The sequence below is a fragment of the Mytilus trossulus genome, chromosome 2, assembly GCF_036588685.1.
Source record: "Mytilus trossulus isolate FHL-02 chromosome 2, PNRI_Mtr1.1.1.hap1, whole genome shotgun sequence".
Taxonomy (NCBI): domain Eukaryota; kingdom Metazoa; phylum Mollusca; class Bivalvia; order Mytilida; family Mytilidae; genus Mytilus; species Mytilus trossulus.
In genome coordinates this window covers 76,732,119-76,756,696 of record NC_086374.1, presented here as the reverse complement: position 1 = coordinate 76,756,696, position 24,578 = coordinate 76,732,119, and the positions used below count along the sequence as shown (strand labels likewise).

General features: G+C 39.4%; 1 protein-coding gene across 1 annotated transcript in view; it reads left to right on the top strand.

The window, feature by feature from the left end:
* The window catches only part of LOC134708033 (SH3 domain-binding protein 5-like), a 224,376-nt gene that overhangs the window by 171,762 nt on the left and 28,036 nt on the right, over positions 1-24,578 (top strand). Inside the window, exon 6 of the mRNA XM_063568280.1 lies at positions 22,994-23,036. Coding sequence (XP_063424350.1) covers positions 22,994-23,036 — 43 coding nt within the window. The remainder of the gene's footprint in view (positions 1-22,993; positions 23,037-24,578) is intronic.

Here is a 24,578-nt window from a genome sequence, read left to right as displayed (position 1 = left end):
TACCATTTTCCACGTAGTGGCTAAAAAAGTATTGCCGTAGGGAATTTTTCACACCCTTTTAAAAATTGGGATAATGCATTTTTTTTAAATCTAACTTTGGACCCATGATGAGGACAAACAATGAGTTGTCCCACCTGGACCTTTTGACCCAGTGGACCTTTGACCATTACCTATCATTTGCATCTAGTGGGTAAAAAAGTATTGCCGTAGGGAATTTTTGAGAGACTTTTGAAAATTTGGGGGAGGCATGTTTGACCCTTAAGACCCAAGTACGGAGCTATGGTGAAGAAAAACTATGAGTTGTCCCACCTGGACCTTTTGGCCCATCGGAACCTAGCCCATTATCTACTATTTCCACCTAGTGGCTAAAAAAGGTATTGCCGTAGGGAATTTTTCACACCCTTTTAAAAATTGGGATAATGCATATTTTTTAAATCTAACTTTGGACCCATGGTGAGGACAAACAATGAGTTGTCCCACCTGGACCTTTTGACCCAGTGGACCTTTGACCATTACCTATCATTTGCACCTAGTGGGTAAAAAAGTATTGCCGTAGGGAATTTTTGACAGACTTTTGAAAATTTGGGGTAGGCATGTTTGACCCTTAAGACCCAAGTTCGGACCTATGGTGAAGACAAACTATGAGTGGTCCCACCTGGACCTTTTCGTCCATTGGACCCTAGCCCATTACCTACCATTTCAACCTAGTGGCTAAAAAAGTTTTGCCGTAGGGAATTTTTCACACCCTTTTAAAAATTGGGATAAGGCATTTTTTTTAAATCTAACTTTGGACCTATGGTGAAGACAAACTATGAGTTGTCCCACCTGGAACTTTTGGTCCATTGGACCCTAGCCAATGACCTACCATTTCCCACTAGTGGCTACAAAAGTATTGCCGTAGGGAATTTTTCACCCCTTTTAAAAATTGGGATAAGGCATTTTTTTTTAAATCTAACTTTGGACCCATGGTGAGGACAAACAATGAGTTGTCCCACCTGGACCTTTGGACCCAGTGGTTCTTTGACCATTACCTATCATTTACATCTAGTGCGTAAAAAAGAATTACCGTAGGGAATTTTTCACAACCTTTTAAAAATTCGGATAAGGCATTTTTTAAAAAATCTAATTTTGGACCCATGGTGAGGACAAACAATGAATTGTCCCACCTGGACCTTTTGACCCAGTGGACCTTTGACCATTACCTATCATTTGCACCTAGTGGGTAAAAAAGTATTACCGTTGGGAATTTTGACAGACTTTTGAAAATTTGGGGTAGGCATGTTTGACCCTTAAGACCCAAGTTCGGACCTATGGTGAAGACAAACTATGAGTTGTCCCACCTGGACCTTTTGGTCCATTGGACCCTAGCCAATGACCTACCATTTCCCACTAGTGGCTAAAAAAGTATTGCCGTAGGGAATTTTTCACCCCTTTTAAAAATTGGGATAAGGCATTTTTTTTTAAATCTAACTTTGGACCCATGGTGAGGACAAACAATGAGTTGTCCCACCTGGACCTTTGGACCCAGTGGACCTTTGACCATTACCTATCATTTGCATCTAGTGGGTAAAAAAGTATTGCCGTAGGGAATTTTTGACAGACTTTTGAAAATTTGGGGTAGGCATGTTTGACCCTTAAGACCCAAGTTCGGACCTATGGTGAAGACAAACTATGAGTTGTCCCACCTGTACCTTTTGGTCCATTGGACCCTAGCCCATTACCTACCATTTCCACCAAGTGGCTAAAAAGTTATTGCCGTAGGGAATTTTTCACACCCTTTTAAAAATTGGGATAAGGCATTTTTTTTAAATCTAACGTTGGACCCATGGTGAGGACAAACAATGAGTTGTACCACCTGGACCTTTTGACACAGTGAACCTTTGACCATTACTACCAGTAACACCTGGGCATTTGGCCAATTTGACCTTGAATTATTACCTACCAATGTGCCTTTGTGAAAGAAAAGAGAAAAAAAGCCACATAATAAACACAAAGTATGTCTGATCAGAGAGAGAATAAGGCTCAGGAGGTAGAAATCTTTAGTTGCCGCTACCCAGAATCTAAATCATTCATTTCTATATAGGAGCATACGGAGGAGGGGTGTCTTTGAAGCTCCTTATAGTTCCTAATATCAGACCGGCTTCGTCGTTGAATTGCAGACCACGTGCACGCCTCAAGTAAAGTCCATCACCATAGGTGAGCCGGTCGTTTGAGGGTTTGAGGTAGAAATCGTTACCACTGGGATTCACTGTGCAAATAAACCCACAATAGATACCAGAATTCAAATATCTTGAAATTTCAAACGCATCAACCAAGTTTCAGGTAAAATCATGATCCCAATACCTTGTTGACGGGTACACCACCCAAAGCAATCAAGTCTCCAATACCCAAGGCAGATAGAATGGTTTTAGATACCATGTGAAATGCCCTAATTGCCAACCCTACGAACATGGTTAGTTATCCACCTACTTTTTGCATGTTTTCTTTATCTGCGTTGTACTCAGCTCCAGATTAATAACACCAGTAACTTTTTGAAGTTTGATAATCTTTTGAACCTGCCAAGAGGTGAACCACATCTTGTGTTCGCATTACAGGTTTGCATGGGACAAACAAATGGAGACTTGACAACCTTTCTTGGCAGCCCAGTGTAGTTGATTTACTTGACTTTTCAAACCATTATCGTGATACGTTATTTATTTATTCCCTTAGAAGATGAAAATGGATAGTGAGGTGTTCGCCGCGGAGTTTGATGGGGCCACCATCCTGATCGGGGAGATAAGTGCACATGCGATTGGTGGTGTTCAGGGTCAGTGGTAAGTACACCAGTTTTTTTGGGGGGTTCTTCTACCAGGATCGACACCGGGAAAGAAACTGCAGATGGTGGATTACTGCTTTCAATTAACATAGCTCCCATAGATAATACCACTATTTGCTAGCTGGATCCTGATGATGCTGATGATACTAACAATGTGTTCCCCTTCTGTATAGCCCTATCGTAGGTGTAAATGTGCCGTTCTAATCCCAAAACGGTGTTGCGGCTATTTGTTAAGTTGAAATCTACTTCGTAGTGCTTGGTGAAAGTTAGTGTTGCTCTTAGGGTTTCCCGATTTGCATCGATAATGATTTTGGCTTTGTGTTTGTTGAGCTGCAGCTGTCGCTGTATTTCATCGTTGATGCCATAGGAACCTGTGTGAATGTTGGGGATGGAGTATACGTAGTAGAATATTCATGATTTACCAATGACATCTCATAATCCTTTCCAATTTTTGGTGGATTGAAGTGGGTATGAATTTGGCTATGGTTCCCGGATACTAGTACTATGAAAGAGAACCCCTGCTTAAGTTCGGTTTTGCTTACGAATTTCTGCAAAATAATGTTGTTTATTTATTTTTAAGCTTCAAACACGACGTTCATCTTGTGTCCGTCAGATTCGAAGTAAAGAACTCTGTCGGAGATTCCATATGCAAATGCTATGGTGTTGGCGGAAACATTGCGATCGAATTCGGCTCGTATCTGGATGTCCACCGTGGATTCTTTCAGCCGCTCAGACTGATGACTTGCATAGATGAAACCGGCATTAAATACGACGGCTGGGTAGCGTTCAGCGTTGAACGTTATATGGATGTTCCGCGATCGACAGTGTCGCACACTTTTGTCGGTTTGGATGGCAACGATTGTAAATCAAGGCTTTTGAGTATTACTTGTGGCAAATAGGCGCCAGTTGAATTGTGTGTTTTTGGGAACGGCGATAGAATCACACTGCCTCATGCGAAATCCACAGTCGATTTTACTTTTACTTTGTATGGTTTTGTACAGCCGCATCTTGTTTTCGTCTGATGGGGTGACGTGAAGAGATCTGACTCAGAATATTTTTTGCCACATCGTTGACTGTGGCGGCTCAGTGCATTGCATCGGCGTCTGAATCACGCACAGTAGTGACAATGCATGCTTTAATACGTATACGATCTTGTCGTAGTCGTCTGAAAAGCCGAAAATATGTCTCAAGGGTATTGTGAATGAAAAAAGCTCCTTTGTTGGCAGGTTTGGGTAAAATTTTACCATGACGTGATGCGAACCCTGTGTTTTCGGTCTCAGCTTCGGTAGATGAATCGTTGCAGCACAGCTAGTTGAGACCTTGAGATTTGGGGAAATTAATATGTTCGATTAGCTGGCCTGAGAGAAGAGATACATGATTCAATTGTGAAAGAGATACACTAGATCTGCATCAGCATAAGCACTACTGTCGTTCTTTTGCAGTTGCCCCTCTACCAAAAGATCACTTTCAGCGGATGGAGTCTTGTGTTTCGATATTGATTAGGATATCACCTTTATTATTCAGGTTGGTACCAGTTTGAGGTTCGTATTCGTGAACCTGATAAATCCCTGGAGACTTTCATCGAAAGTCAATCCTTCGGTGATTGTAAGGATGTCAGACATAATGTATGTATTTTTAGCGTTGACGAAGTGGTAGATGGTTTATTCCACTTTACCAACCACATGGTCGACGGCTTAGGAGGCCCTTTTTTCAACACCTTTCAAGGCTACTGTGTCAAACAGTCCTCTACCACCGTAGTCGTACTTTCGTGCGTAACCTTTATTTTATTTGCAAAATTTATAGATAGGATGCTACGATGGAGCGCTTTATATTCCTCAATGCTGACATGTCTACCCTTTTTAATAGCATCAATAATCGACCCAATTTCGTTGCGCACACCATTATTTCCAGCTCGGTCAGCTGCAGCACACAGTTCCAAGCAATCGAAAAGCTGCTTGAAGTTGGCAGGAAGAAACACTTATCCCTCTGGTAGATGTGGGATACGATTTCCTTCCTTGTACATGTAACTGTTGTTCGCCTTCGCGGTTTTCAAGAAGGTGGAATGTCCTTGATACATGGCACCGGAACTTTTCAGGATCTCTGCAGTCGTCAAGGCCGTCAGCGTCGAACGAATCTGGTTTCTTTTTCACCATGAGTTCCCAGAGGCCAAGGGTTCCTTTGTACCTCACACCATTCACGAAAATATCATCGCCGTCAAAAGTAACTGATACACTTCGGATGAAGAAACCATCATTTTCAAATCGCAATCCAAGGTTGTGGTCGGCGGAAGAAGTCATACTGAGCTGCAAATACTGCTGTGCTCGAGGTCCGAGGACGGTGTCTGTATGTGGTGCAATAGGTAGAGGGTCGGTAAACTCTTGCGTTGGAGAAAGGAGGGCTGGCGCAACTGGAGGTAAATCTTCAATTGTTTTGGTGATTTTTTTTCATCTGCTTTCCGCTGAGCCTCAACCTCAGACTTAAACACTTTGGAAAGGTCCAATCATGTCAAAGCGGTGCTGCATGTTACAGGATTGAATGCTCCGCTTAGTAACATGCAACTCCTTTGAGAGTGCCTCCCGCTGCTTTGGGACAGAAATTTTGATGAACGTCATTTATTCATAGCGTTAGAACAAACGCCCCGCGGCGTTGATGTGAACGGCTTCGAACGCCTTCAAGGGTTTGAAAGAACGTATTCGAACGCACCTAAGCGTTGGTGTGAACGCCTTCGATTGCCTCGAACGCCCCAATAGTGTTGGTTCGAATACCAAATCGACCCAGGTCGATCGATTATATGCGATGGTTCAAACGTGTGTCGAATGCCCATCTTCTGAAGATTCTTGCGTCTTAACGCGGTTTGTATCGGTGATTGCACTGATGACCGACAATAGTCTTGGCGGGCATTTGGGTTGTTGTGGGCGTTGGGATCTTCCATTATGTTTATAGACAATTCAACAGACTTTCATCCATATCGGGACATAAACAATGAAACACAATCCAAACACACTTGTAACACAGTCTTCATACCTTGCCCGGGGCCGACTCAAATTTACATTTCCAGGGCCATTCGTATTTCTTAGGCTGGGGATGAAACGCTAGTTCCAGTTCCTTCTCAATATCTGACAATGAATACTTTAGGAACTCTGAATCTTTGTACTTCGAGGAGTTATTTTTGTAACAATTCATTATTGATACTTTAACTTTAAAAATCATCAAATTGCATCGATATTTTCCATTTACCTTGGTGCTTTTAATATCGATGGTTACAAATCCATAGGTTCTTGACCAGCAATGTTTACACTGACTGCCAAACTATTCCTTGGGGAGATTGTTGCAGTGATCTCGTCGGATTTGTTCGAAATTCTTAGCATCATGCTAGAAGAAGCATAGGCCATTGGCATTCTCGAGCTCCCGGATAGACTGGCGGGGCAGTTGAAGTAGTTCTGTCACAATTAAAAACAATCAATGTTGTGGCGACCACTCACGTAGTAGTCTTCATTTGCTAAGCATAAAGTCGTCGAACACAATGAGGTTTTGTCGAGTTTCCGGGGCTTAGTTCATCGCTCATTTGCTCGAAGAAAAAGTTTCGATGTCACTCGGGTGTCGTGGTGGTGGTAAGGCGTTGACCACACCGATCAACGAGTAGGGTGACTAGCCTTTGCACTGTACGAGGTTTAGGATGTCTTCCTTAGTGAAGCCTGTTCCCAGCGCTTGCTGTAACAGCCGGCAGATGGACTGGTGAAGCGATATCCCAAAGACGTACAATTGATCGTACTCGAGTCATCCATCGCACAAGATTATGTTGTTCAACAGCGTTGTCTTACCACAGTCCGATTTCCCAATGATAAACCTTCTGATTGCGGCAGGAGGTAGCGATTGCTCCTGTTGGGGGCGTTGGCACTGTAGGAAATGTCTTCGACGTTCATTTATTTGAAAAAAATAGCGAGGAACTTTTGCTGAAAATGTCATTGGAAGACGGACATAGTTAACCCCAGCGAGGTAATGACCAGGAACGGGCGACGGAGAAAAGTTGGAAATTGTAAGGTATGGGGTGCCATGAATCTCAGTTTGTTGCTGCAACTTGTGCAGGAGTCATGGACAAACTACTAATAATCACCCGATCACCCATGGAAATGCATCTACCCGGACACAACTTTACCGGGCCAGATATAAAACTTAGCAAGCGCCTGTACCCAGAAAAGCTTGGTCAAACCACATTAATCGAGTTTACGTGGCTGCATATCACCACGATCTCTATTATGCCCAGCACAAGGATAAACCCTATGACAGCCTCGCTTAACACCATTGCAAACACTTCCACACGCGAACGCATGGACCACAGAATCATCGGACCAATCATCGATACCAAAACTCGATTTGGTCTGAGTATTTAGAAAATAAAAGTTCGCTGGACCGATGATTTTGCGGATGAGTTGCACAAACCAGTTCGACGCACGTTTCAAAAACGCGGTGTAGTAGTGTGGTGTGGATGAGACTTAGGCGGCCGACCTTGTTGGTATGAGTGTTTTTTGCAAGGACAACAAGGAAAATAAATTCAACTGGGGGCATTATCGATGTCTTCTGCAAAAATGTTTGACTGATACCACTCAAGAACAAGAAGGGGTTGACGGCGCGGAATGCCTTCCAAACGGTATTCAAATTGCGTGTGCCAAAGAAACTATGGACAGACAATGGTACTGAGTTTGACCACATGGATGTCAAGCAGCTGCTTCAAAAACATGGTATCGAGGCTTACTCCACCGAGAATGAAGAGAAGTCGATTGTTGTCGACCGTTGGAACTGCAACATGTTCAAATACTTGCGCACCTATATCGATGTCCTGGACGATCATGTTCGCCAGTACAATACCACCCAGCACCGCTCCATCAAGATGATCCCCGTCGCCTCAAGTCACAAGGAGCATGCAAACAAGGTGTATTTGAACCTTTACGGCAGCATACCTCCAATAAAACCACTGCGATTTCGTACTAGCGACAAAAAATGTATATTCGAGAAGGAATACACGCCCAGCTAGACAGAGGAAGTATTCACCATTGTTGATCACTAAGCCGCCCGCCTATCGTCTCGAGGATTTTAGCGGTGAGGACATTCAGATATCCATCAATAGACTGATCGAAACACCTACCGCATCGAAAATGTCTTGCGTAGAAGAACATGGGGAGGGATGAAAGAGCTTAACGTCAAGTGGAGGGGTACCTCACGGAGTTCAACTCTTGGGTCAAAGCTCCGGATGTGCAATAGACTAGTTCATATGACTTGAAAAAAACTGCTGTGTTATCATATAGTTGCGCAAGTCCTCCTCAGATATGAGATTCGATTCGCGCCGTCTCCTGTCCGTCGTGTGATAAGACTTCACCTTCAATTCGATGGTATTGATTTTCTCTAGAACCGCCATGCTTAGATCCACAAGGGTGCTAATTCCATCATGCATGATATGACGCTTGTCATCGTTGGCTGATAGGGCTCTCTTGTGACACTCAAGTGTATATGTCTGATGCCTATGACTTTTGATTGTGTATTCATAGTCCTGTAGCTCACTGTGTGCTTATCAAGGCATCTCTTCTGGTTTTCAAAGGTAACTTTTGACGATGCACTTCTTCACCCCTTAAGCCCTCTTCGCTTCGCGCATGCCAACCTTAAGCGCGTATATCTTTGACTGCAATCCAAGACTCAGTCATGGGGACTCCGGCTCATTCAACCTTGAACATTCCAAGAATTTTCCTATTCAGACCTGATTTGATACCGGAAGTGTGGTCACTTGGATAGTTGAATGTGCCGAACTTCTGCCGCTCGTGTTCGTTAATGTCTTTGTAGACATCTAGAGGTTCGACATTGTAAACGATACTATCGGTGTAACAGATGGTTGTCTTATCACAGTAGGTTGGCTTTATGTACTTGTAAACATAGTCCGCCATTAAGGTCTAAGATATGTATAGGTAAATTGGCTTGTCAAATTCTATTAGGTCTTACGCATGTGCATGGGTGCAAGATACTCACTGAAGTTAACCCGGCGATCAAAATTGAGCTTGGATGACTTGCTTCATCACTTTATTCTCGTTGGTAACCATTCGGACGTCAACCCTCTTGTGGATATTTTCTATTGTCTTTCTGAAACCGCATTGTGCATGAGCTTGAAAAAGTCTATATAAATCTTCAGTCATATGATCTGGTTTAAACTTATAACCGTGTGGTTTTCTGATCTTGAGTCTGAGCGCAAGTACTGTTTTAGTTTGACGTAGTGTACAACATACCTCAGTTTGTCTCCGAGGTTTGGCACCAGTTTCTTTACTTTGTTCAGCTGTAGAGTTTCCGGGGCAAGCGAGTAGTCATTGTGGTAGTTATGAAGTTCCTTGAGATATTCGAGGTCTACCTCCAATATAAATCCTTGGTCGTCTTCACTGCAAGGGTCTCCAAGGTTGGTGACGTCGGTGTTATCCATTCAAAGCCACCGATCGGTGGATAGCTACTCATATCCCATCCATACAGGTTATCGGCATCCGCATACATCAAGTAGATGGTGGGATTTTCGGCATTGAATCCTTCGACATAAGGGTTGACTTTGGCAAACCACTGCGTCGCGACTGTAATCCCACCTCTGATCTCTTTCATGCATCAGAAGCATGTCAGGGTACGAGATAAGTTTAGGTTTCACAACTATTACGGTAATTTTCAATGTCGCATCATATGCAAGTATTGGTGCTGTTAGGTACCACGCGGAATCAACTTCCTAATGCTTCAAGTATCTCTGAATTTCTCAAACACATCGCACAGCAAGAGTACATCCGTTTTCAGATACAAGTCATGATACTCTCTCATGCTTGTGATATCCATCTCTTTTTACACACTTGCTGCGCGTATTAGTTCATAGTCTGTATGGCTTACACCGGTGATGGTATTGTAGAATGCTTCACTGGGTGGCAACTCGGTCTCCTGGAAATTTTCAAACCCATCCACATAGTCATAAGGGTACACACCCTTTCTAAAGAGTAAACATTCTTCAAGAGACTTCTCCGGCGCGTCAGCAGGTTTACCTTCATCTATGACTTCCTTGACTCTATGTGAGCACCCGGCGAGCTCATTGTCATTGTTGATTGTGCTGCCGTTGACCTCCAGCGATCCAAATTCAATACATTGTCTTGTCAGCAGATAACGCTGCCATCAATGCTTTTTCGTCTTGCTCGGTTTACTCAAGTTGCTTTAACCAATCCATATAATCAATAGGGTACACACTCTGTCGCAAGAGTAACTTTCGTCCATGGCCGGCACTTCAACTGGTATAACATAGCCTTCATCCATGACTGGTGTGGGTGATTTTACATCACTTAACATTCTATGAACAAACGGCGAGCACACAGAAAATTCGTTCTGGTGGCACATTTTCCTCGTAAAGCACGAGACCGTCAATTACAAGTGATTCAACTTCAATGTCCTGTTCTGTCAAGTAATCAAACGCCACCATAAGTGCCTTGTTCTTCAAACTACAAATTACATCGTTCACCGTGCTTCCATCGATGTTGTAGTCGGTGCCCCTACATTCCTTTGAATTTTTCGCTTGCTCAGAAAGGTACGGCTGCAAATTAACAATAGAATCTGTGATATATCTCACTGCTGATACCGGTCCTTCAATGAAACATTGGCCTGCCTCCCACTCAGTCCCACTAATGATGGCCAAAAGATGTGCCTTGGCTTAGTCCCAAACATTTCCCGTGTATACAATCTTATCTGCCATGTACTCTTCGCAATGCAGGCGTTGAGCCCGGTGCAGTTGATACCATTGTCGTGACAGTACCAGGATAGCTATGTAGGTTGGGCACTCCTGCGCAAGGTAGCCCTGTGTGAGTGTCAGATGAGCGTTCTTGTCCAGCTTCTTCCCTTTTATAAGCCTACTTCCCAGCTCAAAATATTCGCGGTGTAACATAATGTATTCTAGCTTACGCCTGTCTATGACCTCGCACAGTGTAATTTTCCGACCGTTTTTGGACTCCGCGGGTATCACCCTGTACAATTCGGGATCAAACGCTCCTCTACCAAATACATTCCGAGTATTCTTGAAGGCTGCTGTAGGACTTGAGTTTACCAAGCTATTCAGGCTCGCAATCATAAATTTGAGACTAACAAAAAAAACCAGATACATTTACAGATATAAGTAAACATATATTATGGAACAATAAATTTATTAAATTTGAAAATAAAGCTATATTTTTCAAAAATTGGATTAAAAGCGATCTTATTTATGTAAATGATATCATAGATGAAAAAGGCTGTATGTCTTAAGACATCGTTTTAAATAAAGTAAATAATAAATCAAACTGGATAGCTGGGATTAATTTAGTAAAGAGATCAATACCAAAAGATTGGTCAGTAATTTTTAAAGTCGGAAAACTCTTTAAAAAGTATTGTTAATATAAAAAGAAACCAATTTATATTGGAAGGTTAACTTATACAATTACAATCACTATCGAATAAACTTTAATACAAGTCTCTTATAAATAATAAAAAAATTGAACCAGCTATTGGACCAAAAAAATGGCTACGTATATTTAATATAGATGATGTGTTATATCAAAACAATTTAAACAATTTTTTATTCAGATTATTAAAAGAAAATAAGCTTAAAATTTTCAGATGGAAATTACTACAACATATTCTACCTACAAAGAAACTGTTATGCAGGTGAAAAATTCTAACCAATAGCTCTTGTAATTTTTGTACACAAGAAGAGGATTATGATCACTTCTTTATACTGTGTCCGTATTTAAAACTTTTTTGGAATAAAATAGATCAAGTTTTAAAGAACAGTAAAATAATGTTTAAGATAAAACTAAGACACTTGGTATTTGGATATAAAACTTCTGACGAAGAATATTTTGACTTTAACTATTTTTTAACAATTGTTGGTTTTTCAATTTACAAAGCCTATTACATATCTGATTAAAAGACGAAAAATGTTAATGTTTTCTTAATTATTCTCAATGAGTTCAATAGAAGAGTATGTTTCAAAATTAAAAGTATTTTTTTAGTAACTATTAGAAAACATATGAATAGCATACTAAGTGATATTATTTAATATATATTTGATATACAAATGTAATATGTATTTTACAACTATTCAATACCCTGAGTGATTAGTCGATTGTAACAGGGAACATCTGGTGGAGCTTGGACTCCTGAAGGATATTGTAACAAGCCAATATTTGAAATAAATATTTAATTATGTTGTTAAAAAAAAATTTGAGACTGCCCAAACCTCAAACTCTTGTGAAGGGGTTTCATTTCCCCGTCTTTGATCTTGTACTCGCTCACCTTGAATGTCTTCCTAAACGAGATTTACTTTTCCTCCGAATTAGGAATGCATGTGAGCTGCCCCGGTGTCGATCCCAGGTTCTTAATGAACAGATAACTATCATACCCGGCCAGATTGTGAAAAATACAGGTATAAGCTTTGACATTTTGTATTTACACTGGTTATGTGCTGCGCCCCTGTATTTTCGGTAAAGTGGCAGTAACCCCTCATCTTGTCCTCGCCAAGCGAACAATCACACAACCAGCGCTGCGTGGCCTCCTGGTGGTTTTCTTGTCCTCTTTCGTCAAGACCATATGCTTCATAAGATAGTTTCAGGTGTAAATGGCCTTGATTTTCTTTCTCAAGGCATTCAACAAAGACCTGTGCCACATCTTCTCCCGGCTTTTGCATGATATACATAACTTGTGCCTTGGTATACACGTTGTCGTCAAAGCACTTGATGTGGTAGCAGAAACACTAAGGCATGTGCTTTTGGTAGCTTTCGTATGTGGTTTATCAATCCTGGTTTCAACCTTCTCGGTTAAATACTTAAATTCCGCGAACACCACGAAAGGGACTCCTATCGAGTGAATGTTGTCAAAGGTCTGGTAGTTCCCTTCCTTAATAAGCTTGGGCAGTTTGTTCCTAGCCGCCTTGTGGTTGACGCAACACTCTTTGTGGGTATCCGGGACTTCTTTAATGTGAACTGGTTCATGCACCTGTAGCACAGGTGGGTTCACAATTGTGGTCCGAAGTCTGGCTCAACACCAACCAAGACTTTTTATCAGCAGCAAGTTGATGTCTCTCTCCCGCTGTTCGCTAACGTCTGGTATGCATAGCGAGTATACTTCATTGTCGTTTTTAACTTAATTTATAATACATTGGCTGTCAGGGTTGAATTGACCTTCTCGAACTTACCAATACCCTTAAGGCTGACCGAGAACTACATCTTTTTCCAGATTGAGCTCTTCCAGCCACGGTGGTACTGTGTTATCATGTCTGTATGTTTTGGGTCTACCTCGTCATGGTGCATGGCCGAAAGTATGGTCCACTTAAAACAATCCTCATCAGTGGTTTTTCATATTGTTTACCGCCTTCTTTCAAAGTACTGTGACCCTGCCAGCTGCCGGTGCTTGTTAATATTGACTTGAAGTTTTACAATTGCTTTCAATGTTCAGCCACATTTTTCAGAGGTTCACTGGCCAATCTTTACTCCTATCTTTTTGTCCATCTAATCAAGGGTTTCAGCTAAGATCGTGGCCTCGGTGAAAATATCGAGTGAAAGTATTCCTTGTTCTTATCATCTGCACTACCTGTTGGGTTAACATTCATAAAGGTACAGTGTAGCACCACATTGATTTTTTCTCCTTTCAATGTCTAATTTGTTTTAAGTTCCTCCAGTGACATCTGAGAGACGTCATGGAAAGTCTGCACATCCATATAAATAATGGGTGTCATCTTCCAGGTAGTAAATGCCTCTTTCAAGGCTTTCGTTGTCGGATGCACTATCGACAGCCTGCTAAAAATTTTCAACCCAAGTTGTGTTTGCCTGGGTGATACATGTACTAGTAATCGTCTTTCTCGTCTGGGGTTTCGGACGACGCTGATATTAAGGTTGGTTTCTTCTGTTACAATCAACTCAACCAACTTATCTTTTCCAAACCGGGAGTACCATCAAAGGTAGTTCATTTTGGTAATACCTCTCAGGGCTTTGACATTTTCAACAACTTACTCCATGTCCGCTATTGGATCCATGTCTTCATCCCAACAATAAAAAAGATCAATTTAGGTTACCCTAACCACCATCCATAATTCAATTTATTAGACACAATTTTTTCGGTTCTAAAAATCATATCTTAACATCTCTGCCAATCCTACCGTCCGCGAAAATCGTGATAATCATACCCAGTGCGCCTGTATTTTTTCATACCATAGCTTTCAATTTGCAAAGTTCCATTGGTATCCTTACCCAGACGGTGGAACAAAATGCCTACCCCAAATTTTCAAAAGTCTGTCAAAATCCCCTACGGCAATACTTTTTTACCCACTAGATGCAAATGATAGGTAATGGTCAAAGGTCCACTGGGTCAAAAGGTCCAGGTGGGACAACTCATTGTTTGTCCTCACCATGGGTCCAAAGTTAGATTTAAATAAAATGCCTTATCCCAATTTTTAAAAGGGTGTGAAAAATTCCCTACGGCAATACTTTTTTAGCCACTAGGTGGAAATGGTAGGTAATGGGCTAGGTTCCAATGGACCAAAAGGTCCAGGTCGGACAATTCATAGTTTGTCTTCACCATAGGTCCGAACTTGGGTCTTAAGGGTCAAACATGCCTACCCCAAATTTTCAAGAGTCTCTCAATAATTCCCTACGGCAATACCTTTTTACCCACTAGGTGCAAATGATAGGTAATGGTCAAAGGTCCACTGGGTCAAAAGGTCCAGGTGGGACAACTCATTGTTTGTCCTCACCATAGGTCCAAAGTTAGATTTAAAAAAAATGCCTTATCCCAATTTTTAAAAGGGTATGAAAAATTCCCTACGGCAAAACTTTTTTAGCCACTAGGTGGAAATGGTAGGTAATGGGCTAGGGTCCAATGGGCCAAAAGGTCTAGGTGGGACAACTCATAGTTTTTCTTCACCATAGGTCCGTACTTGGGTCTTAAGGGTCAAACATGCCTACCTCAAATTTTCAAAAGTCTCTCAATAATTCCCTACGGCAATACTTTTTTACCCACTAGGTGCAAATGATAGGTAATGGCCAAAGGTCCACTGGGTCAAAAGGTCCAGGTGGGACAACTCATTGTTGGTCCTCACCATGGGTCCAAAGTAAGATTTAAAAAAAAATGCATTATCCCAATTTTTAAAAGGGTGTGAAAAATTCCCTACGGCAATACTTTTTTAGCCACTAGGTGGAAATGGTAGGTTATGGGCTAGGGTCCAATGGACCAAAAGGTCCAAGTGGGACAACTCATAGTTTGTCTTCACCATAGGTCCGAACTTGGGTCTTAAGGGTCAAACATGCCTACCCCAAATTTTCAAAAGTCTGTCAGAAATTCCCTACGGCAATACTTTTTTACCCACTAGGTGCAAATGATAGGTAATGGTCAAAGGTCCACTGGGTCAAATGGTCCAGGTGGGACAACTCATTGTTTGTCCTCACCATGGGTCCAAAGTTAGATAAAAAAAAAATCCATTATCCCAATTTTTAAAAGAGTGTAAAAAATTCCCTACGGCAATACTTTTTTAGCCATGAGGTGGAAATGGTAGGTAATGGGCTAGGGTCCAATGGGCCATAAGGTCCAGGTGGGACAAGTCATTGTTTGTCTTCACCATAGGTCCGAACTTGGGTCTTAAGGGTCAAACATGCCTACCCCAAATTTTCAAAAGTCCGTAAAAAATTCCCTACGGCAATACTTTTTTACCCACTAGGTGCAAATGATAGGTAATGGTCAAAGGTCCACTGGGTCAAAAGGTCCAGGTGGGACAACTCATTGTTTGTCCTCACCATGGGTCCAAAGTAAGATTTTTTAAAAAATCCATTATCCCAATTTTTAAAAGGGTGCAAAAAACTCCATACGGCAATACTTTTTTAGCCACTAGGTGGAAATGGTAGGTAATGGGCTAGGGTTCAATGGACCGAAAGGTCCAGGTGGGACAACTCATAGTTTGTCCTCACCATGGGTCCAAAGTTAGATTTTAAAAAAATGCATTATCCCAATTTTTAAAAGGGTGTAAAAAAATCCCTACGGCAATAATTTTTTAGCCACAACGTGGAAATGGTAGGTAATGGGCTGGGGTCCAATGGGCCAAAAGGTCTAGGTGGGACAACTCATTGTTTGTCTTCACCATAGCTCCGAACTTGGGACTTAAGGGTCAAACATGCCTACCCCAAATTTTCAAAAGTCTCTCAAAAATTCCCTACGGCAATAATTTTTTACCCACTAGGTGCAAATGATAGGTAATGGTCAAAGGTCCACTGGGTCAAAAGTTCCAGGTGGGACAACTCATTGTTTGTCCTCACCATGGGTCCAAAGTTAGATTAAAAAAAATGCATTATCCCAATTTTTAAAAGGGTGTGAAAAATTCCCTACGGCAATACATTTTTAGCCACTAGGTGGAAATGGTAGGTAATGGGCTAGGGTCCAATGGACCAAAAGGTCCAGGTGGGACAACTCATAGTTTGTCTTCACCATAGGTCCGAACTTGGGTCTTAAGGGTCAAACATGCCTACCCCAAATTTTCAAAAGTCTGTCAGAAATTCCCTACGGCAATACTTTTTTACCCACTAGGTGCAAATGATAGGTAATGGTCAAAGGTCCACTGGGTCAAAAGGTCCAGGTGGGACAACTCATTGTTTGTCCTCACCATGGGTCCAAAGTTAGATTTTAAAAAAATGCATTATCCCAATTTTTAAAAGGGTGTAAAAAATTCCCTACGGCAATAATTTTTTAGCCACTAGGTGGAAATGGTAGGTAATGGGCTAGGGTCCAATAGGCCAAAAGGTCCAAGTGGGACAAGTCATAGTTTTTCTTCACCATAGGTCCGTACTTTGGTCTTAAGGGTCAAACATGCCTACCTTAAATTTTCAAAAGTCCGTAAAAAATTCCCTACGGCAATACTTTTTTACCCACTAGGTGCAAATGATAGGTAATGGTCAAAGGTTCACTGGGTCAAATGGTCCAGGTGGGACAACTCATTGTTTGTCCTCACCATGGGTCCAAAGTTAGATTAAAAAAAAATCCATTATCCCAATTTTTAAAAGAGTGTAAAAAAATCCCTACGGCAATACTTTTTTAGCCACTAGGTGGAAATGGAAGGTAATGGGCTAGGGTCCAATGGGCCAAAAGGTCCAGGTGGGACAAGTCATTGTTTGTCTTCACCATAGGTCCGAACTTGGGTCTTCAGGGTCAAACATGCCTACCCCAAATTTTCAAAAGTCTGTCAGAAATCCCCTACGGCAATACTTTTTTACCCACTAGGTGCAAATGATAGGTAATGGTCAAAGGTCCACTGGGTCAAAAGGTCCAGGTGGGACAACTCATTGTTTGTCCTCGCCATGGGTCCAAAGTTAGATTTAAAAAAAATGCATTATCCCAATTTTTAAAAGGGTGTAAAAAATTCCCTACGGCAATACTTTTTTAGCAACTAGGTGGAAATTGTATGTAATAGGCTAGGGTCCAATGGGCCAAAAGGTCCAGGTTAGACAACTCATAGTTTTTCTTCACCATAGGTCCGTACTTGGGTTTTAAGGGTCAAACATGCCTACCCCAAATTTTCAAAAGTCTGTCAGAAATCCCCTACGGCAATACTTTTTTACCCACTAGGTGCAAATGATAGGTAATGGTCAAAGGTCCACTGGGTCAAAAGGTCAAGGTGGGACAACTCATTGTTTGTCCTCACCATGGGTCCAAAGTTAAATTTAAAAAAAATGCATTATCCCAATTTTTAAAAGGGTGTAAAAAATTCCCTACGGCAATACTTTTTTAGCCACTAGGTGGAAATGGTATGTAATAGGCTAGGGTCTAATGGGCCAAAAGGTCCAGGTTAGACAACTCATAGTTTTTCTTCACCATAGGTCCGTACTTGGGTCTTAAGGGTCAAACATGCCTTACCCAAATTTTCAAAAGTCTGTCAGAAATTCCCTACGGCAATATTTTTTTACCCACTAGGTGCAATTGATAGGTAATGGTCAAAGGTCCACTGGGTCAATAGTTCCAGGTGGGAAAACTCATTGTTTGTCCTCACCCTGGGTCCAAAGTTAGATTTAAAAAAAAATGCATTATCCCAATTTTTAAAAGGGTGTAAAAAATTCCCTACGGCAATACTTTTTTAGCCACTAGGTGGAAATGGTAGGTTATGGGCTAGGGTCCAATGGGCCAAAAGGTCCAAGTGGGACAACTCATAGTTTTTCTTCACCATAGGTCCGTACTTGGGTCTTAAGGGTCAAACATGCCTACCCCAAATTTTCAAAAGTCTGTCAGAAATCCCCTACGGCAATACTTTTTTACCTACTAGGTGCAATTGATAGGTAATGGTCAAAGGTCCACTGGGTCAAAAGGTCCAGGTGGGACAACTCATTGTTTGTCCTCGCCATGGGTCCAAAGTTAGATTTAAAAAAAATGCATTATCCCAATTTTTAAAAGGGTGTAAAAAATTCCCTACGGCAATACTTTTTTAGCAACTAGGTGGAAATGGTATGTAATAGGCTAGGGTCCAATGGGCCAAAAGGTCCAGGTTAGACAACTCATAGTTTTTCTTCACCATAGGTCCGTACTTGGGTTTTAAGGGTCAAACATGCCTACCCCAAATTTTCAAAAGTCTGTCAGAAATCCCCTACGGCAATACTTTTTTACCCACTAGGTGCAAATGATAGGTAATGGTCAAAGGTCCACTGGGTCAAAAGGTCAAGGTGGGACAACTCATTGTTTGTCCTCACCATGGGTCCAAAGTTAAATTTAAAAAAAATGCATTATCCCAATTTTTAAAAGGGTGTAAAAAATTCCCTACGGCAATACTTTTTTAGCCACTAGGTGGAAATGGTATGTAATAGGCTAGGGTCTAATGGGCCAAAAGGTCCAGGTTAGACAACTCATAGTTTTTCTTCACCATAGGTCCGTACTTGGGTCTTAAGGGTCAAACATGCCTTACCCAAATTTTCAAAAGTCTGTCAGAAATTCCCTACGGCAATATTTTTTTACCCACTAGGTGCAATTGATAGGTAATGGTCAAAGGTCCACTGGGTCAATAGTTCCAGGTGGGAAAACTCATTGTTTGTCCTCACCCTGGGTCCAAAGTTAGATTTTAAAAAAAATGCATTATCCCAATTTTTAAAAGGGTGTAAAAAATTCCCTACGGCAATACTTTTTTAGCCACTAGGTGGAAATGGTAGGTTATGGGCTAGGGTCCAATGGGCCAAAAGGTCCAAGTGGGACAACTCATAGTTTTTCTTCACCATAGGTCCGTACTTGGGTCTTAAGGGTCAAACATGCCTACCCCAAATTTTCAAAAGTCTGTCAGAAATCCCCTACGGCAATACTTTTTTACCTACTAGGTGCAATTGATAGGTAATGGTCAAAGGTCCACTGGGTCAAAAGGTCCAGTTGGGACAACTCATTGTTTGTCCTCACCCTGGGACCAAAGTTAGATTTAAAAAAAATGCCTTATCCTAATTTTTAAAAGGGTGTAAAAAATTCCCTACGGCAATACTTTTTTAGCCACTAGGGAGAAATGGTAGGTAATGGGCTAGGGTCTAATGGACCAAAAGGTCCAGGTGGGACAACTCATAGTTTTTCTTCACCATAGGTCCGAACGTGGGTCTTAAGGGTCAAACATGCCTATCCCAAATTTTCAAAAGTCTGTCAAAAATTCCCTACGGCAAAACTTTTTTACCCACTAGGTGCAAATAATAGGTAATGGTCAAAGGTCCACTGGGTCAAAAGGTCCAGGTGGGACAACTCATTGTTTGTCTTCACCATGGGTCCAAAGTTAGATTTAAAAAAAATGCATTATCCCAATTTTTAAAAGGGTGTAAAAAATTCCTTACGGCAATACTTTTTTAGCCACTAGGTGGAAATGGTAGGTAATGGGCTAGGGTCCAATGGGCCAAAAGGTCCAAGTGGGACAACTCATAGTTTTTCTTCACCATAGGTCCGTACTTGGGTCTTAAGGGTCAAACATGCCTACCCCAAATTTTCAAAAGTCCGTCAAAAATTCCCTACGGCAATACTTTTTTACCCACTAGGTGCAAATGATAGGTAATGGTCAAAGGTCCAGGTGGGACAACTCATTGTTTGTCCTCACCATGGGTCCAAAGTTAGATTTAAAAAAAATGCCTTATTCTAATTTTTAAAAGGGTGTAAAAAATTCCCTACAGCAATACTTTTTTAGCCACTAGGTGGAAATGGTAGGTAATGGGCTAGGGTCCAATGGGCCAAACGGTCCAAGTGGGACAACTCATAGTTTTTCTTCATCATAGGTCCGAACTTGGGTCTTAAGGGTCAAACATGCCTACCCCAAATTTTCAAAAGTCTGTCAAAAATTCCCTACGGCAATACTTTTTTACCCACTAGGTGCAAATAATAGGTAATGGTCAAAGGTCACCTGGGTCAAAAGGTCCAGGTGGGACAACTCATTGTTTGTCTTCACCATGGGTCCAAAGTTAGATTTAAAAAAAATGCATTATCCCAATTTTTAAAAGGGTGTAAAAAATTCCTTACGGTAATACTTTTTTAGCCACTAGGTGGAAATGGTAGGTAATGGGCTAGGGTCCAATGGGCCAAAAGGTCCAAGTGGGACAACTCATAGTTTTTCTTCATCATAGGTCCGTACTTGGGTCTTAAGGGTCAAACATGCCTACCCCAAATTTTCAAAAGTCTCTCAAAAATTCCCTACGGCAATACTTTTTTACCCACTAGGTGCAAATGATAGGTAATGGTCAAAGGTCCAAGGGGCCAAATGGCCCAAGTTTAAAAAATTCACCATTGCTCCAAATGCAGGTTTCTTTTATAAATTGCTAATTTATATTTTCCGTGCACACCATACATTAAGTACAACAAATAAACCTTTCGTATAATCAAATGGTAGCACATTCCGCTTGTTCAGAAGTAGAATCTTTTCTCAAAACAAATTTGTTTGACAAAAGAAATAGCAAAGCACGGGTGCAATTTTCTATTCTTGTATTGCAAAACTATTGATACTTTTTGGGAACTACTTGACAGGATGCCGAGACTATGGAAAGCTATTTCTTACAATATCACAAAATGGATTTCTTATGGAAAAGTCGATGTATTGTAGCAACAATTTTGCCAGCATTTAAATAAGTGCATATCTATTTATTATTCTTCATACACTATTTAAAATTGCACGCACTTACGCTGTTTGGTATATGAAAAGCGAATAAAGTAATGAACAGGAAATTACATGTTAATTTGAAAAAAAAAACATTAAATAGTGTCTTCGGCTGCTCACTCATATATAAAAACAGATTATTTTGTGATTATATGTTCAATAAAAACATTTAAAGAACGTTTGAATCTTATGTTACTTTTGGGTTTATAGACATATCTGAAAACTGGCTGCTAGCGAAGTGGCTGCTAGCGAGTGGCTGCTAGCTTGAGTCTGGTGCATGCAAGTAGTATTTTAGCGCACGAAATTGTAAATAGAAAGCATCTCACTGATACTCAGGAAAAGAATACGAATTTGCGTCAACATATATCTTAATATAATAGTTGAATTCGAATTGACATTTTATCCGGAATTTTTGACAACGCAAAACGATAGTGTGCATTTGAAATGTGATCTATAATGTGAATGAATCAAGACGTGTAAGATAGTAGGTCAACACAATGAATACAATTTTCAAAACCGTACCATAGTAAAAATATGTAGATGCTATAATGTTAAACTATTTTTATACAAACAAACAAAAAATGAATTAAAGTTTTATAATGAACTAACGTTCCTGTTAGTTTTTCTTTTTCAAATTCTTTTGATATATATATAACATTAATAAACACGAACGTCAAGTATTTACGGATCGACATTGTATTTATCGAATGAATCTATTTCTAAATTATTACATTCCACTATGTGAATATATTACTATACAAAATATAAGCAAAATCAACTAAATCCATACTAAAACAGTATAAAATAATCAACATTATGGTTGTTATTAAATTTTGTTGTGAATATTGTAAATTATTTTTATGATTGTTGTAAGCAGCAAGGATTTAAAATAATGCTTTATGAAATAAGAACACACAAGTGTTTTTATTCACGACCGTTTAAAATCTAAATATTTGATAAATTCGTCTTACTTTCCGTTTTATGATTATATTACAATGCAAAAAAAAAAAATTATTACTAATCAAACCTAAAAACTAAAACGGTATGACTCGGATAATAAACGTAAAAATATAATAATTATTGTTTGTAAACAAAAAATTTTTGTAGGATGCAAGAATTTATTAAGATTTAATTTTTATTTTTCCTTTACAAATGAATATTTAAAAATACCAAAGCAGAGAATCTTTTATATAAAATACTTATTCCTTAATTGCAACTCAATATTCTGATTTCAATCATTGTTAGTTTCTTCAGAAACATAAATACTGTTTATATTATATATATATTTCTTTCATTCCGATTGTATTAAATACGTTTGATAAGAATATTATCTTTCTGTTTTCCGATCTAATATTAATAGTTTAACCAGTATGTTCTCCACGTAAGTCTATAATGAAATACAGTCAGTATCCCGTGGTTAAATCTTCAAACATAATTAGTTTACATGTTATCGAGACAACTTTATAATTGACCCAGATACACACAGTATACAGTAGTCGTTTTAAAACAGATATAATCGCGTCGTCAAGGGCCATCAAGGGACCATATCAAAGCCGTTGATAACAATCTGTTTAGACCTGTATAAATGACAGAAAACTTGAGACGTTCCGATAATTTTATTCTGACTTCCGGCCGAGAGATATCGAGTGACCCATAGACACATCCAAAACTCACCAATATATAAGCATGAACACCCTAAGGAAAGACTTTTACTTAAATGATGATATGTTCATATAGTTCAGTTTTAAATTTATTTATTGCACTAGTAGTCTGTATTTAAGTGGCAACAAGCTGTTCAGTCCAATGTGCTCAAGTTGTCATTTTTGCTTTTAATCTATTACTTATAAATTGAAACAGATGGTAGGAAGAAACAAATATAGCTAATAGTGCATACCATCACTGACGAGACATGAATTGTCAAAATCCGGATATGGTGTAAAAAATTTAGCACCTCATGTTGTGGTGTACCATCTTTGCCGCAAGTTTATGGTATTAAATTAATATTCATATATTTTTTAACATTTTAGATCATATTTTGAGATGAAACACCAACTTGACCTCAAATTACAGGTAACTATGCAACTACAAAACCTATCCGTTTGTTCAGGATCACACTAGAGGATGGGATAATTCATTCTTTAAATCTGGTTACACTCTCAGACAATAATTATATTACAGAATATTATTTATGGCCGTATGCTGTTTCTCATTTTCACCCAAAAAACACCTAAGAAATGAATTAGAATGGGAAGAACCAAATTAAGAAAAAATACATTTACTTAAAAGGAACTATATTCGTAAATTATATTTGACCCTTTTTCTTCAATGAAATACTTATGAAATTCGGTATGCTATAATAACATATCAATGCAAAGAGTTGTATGGCAGTTCTGATTATCACATTATATTATATTTAAAAAGAAAAAAAATATTTAAAAGAAGTATGTCTCGTCCTTTTTCTAAAATTGAGAAGGAACCAAGACCTATTTGATAAATATTCCGTATCAACTTCACAAATAATACATGATAGTCTTTTAACAACGTGTTATATTATTATTTTATTTGTCTTTGTTCTATTATTGATATTACTTTTACTGTTTGGTCTGTTTTCTGTGACATCCATTTGACGTGGCTCGGTTCTTATACATCAAAAATTACTGTAGTTCCTCTATATAAAAAAGCGCCTGTGATATATTTCTTCTGCATGTTGATACATTTACTTTTGGCATTGCACAAAATCTTCTTTCAATGACGTTAAAATAATATTTACTGAGATGTGTTTTAGTTGATCATAGGTCAGGGTATATTTGCGTTCATTCGTTTTATATTTTTCGTTTTTGATTTCTTAAAACCAAAACAAAACCCAAAGAGTTTTCATTTTTCGATTTTGATTTCTAAAAAAACAAAAGTGAAATCAAAAGTGTTTTCGTTTTTCATTTTTGATTTCTCGAAAACAAAAACGGAAAACGGAAGTATTTTCATTTTTCATTTTTCAAAAACCAAATTGTAAATCAAAACATTTGCATTCAATTTCTACATGTTGCTCTTTTTAATTCTCGTTTAACAAATCAAATCAAATCAAATATTTTATTGTCGAATAACCTTTACAGTTTGTGACCAACATATATTAACACAATAAACATATATACATACATATCAAAGATACACAATAAAAACAGCATCATAATTTATTAGAACAAACAAGCTGTTAAGAGTCCCCTGTCCTTAGTTCTAATGACTTTTCAAGAAGGATCCTAACTTATTTGTTTGTAGAGGCGTTGATGGATTCGGTAAATAATGATTTTTTTCTTCTTCAGTTAAGTAGATTCATGGTATACCGCCATCTTGGATTGTACAATCACAGTACAAAATCGGTCTAGTTATTTGCCCAAATCAGCAAATTTGGAAACAGATATGCTATTTTTAATGGTTATACTGTTTATTTATACAAAGAAAACTTGTTAATTTATTGTATCATGTAAAATATTTTTACAAATATCAACCTTTTTGGTTTTTAAAATCATTTTTTTCAAGTGAGCCATTTAAGGGGAGATAACTCTTTTAGTAGGGGCATTTAAGGCCTAGTTTTGGCCCAAAAAAATAAAATGTTTG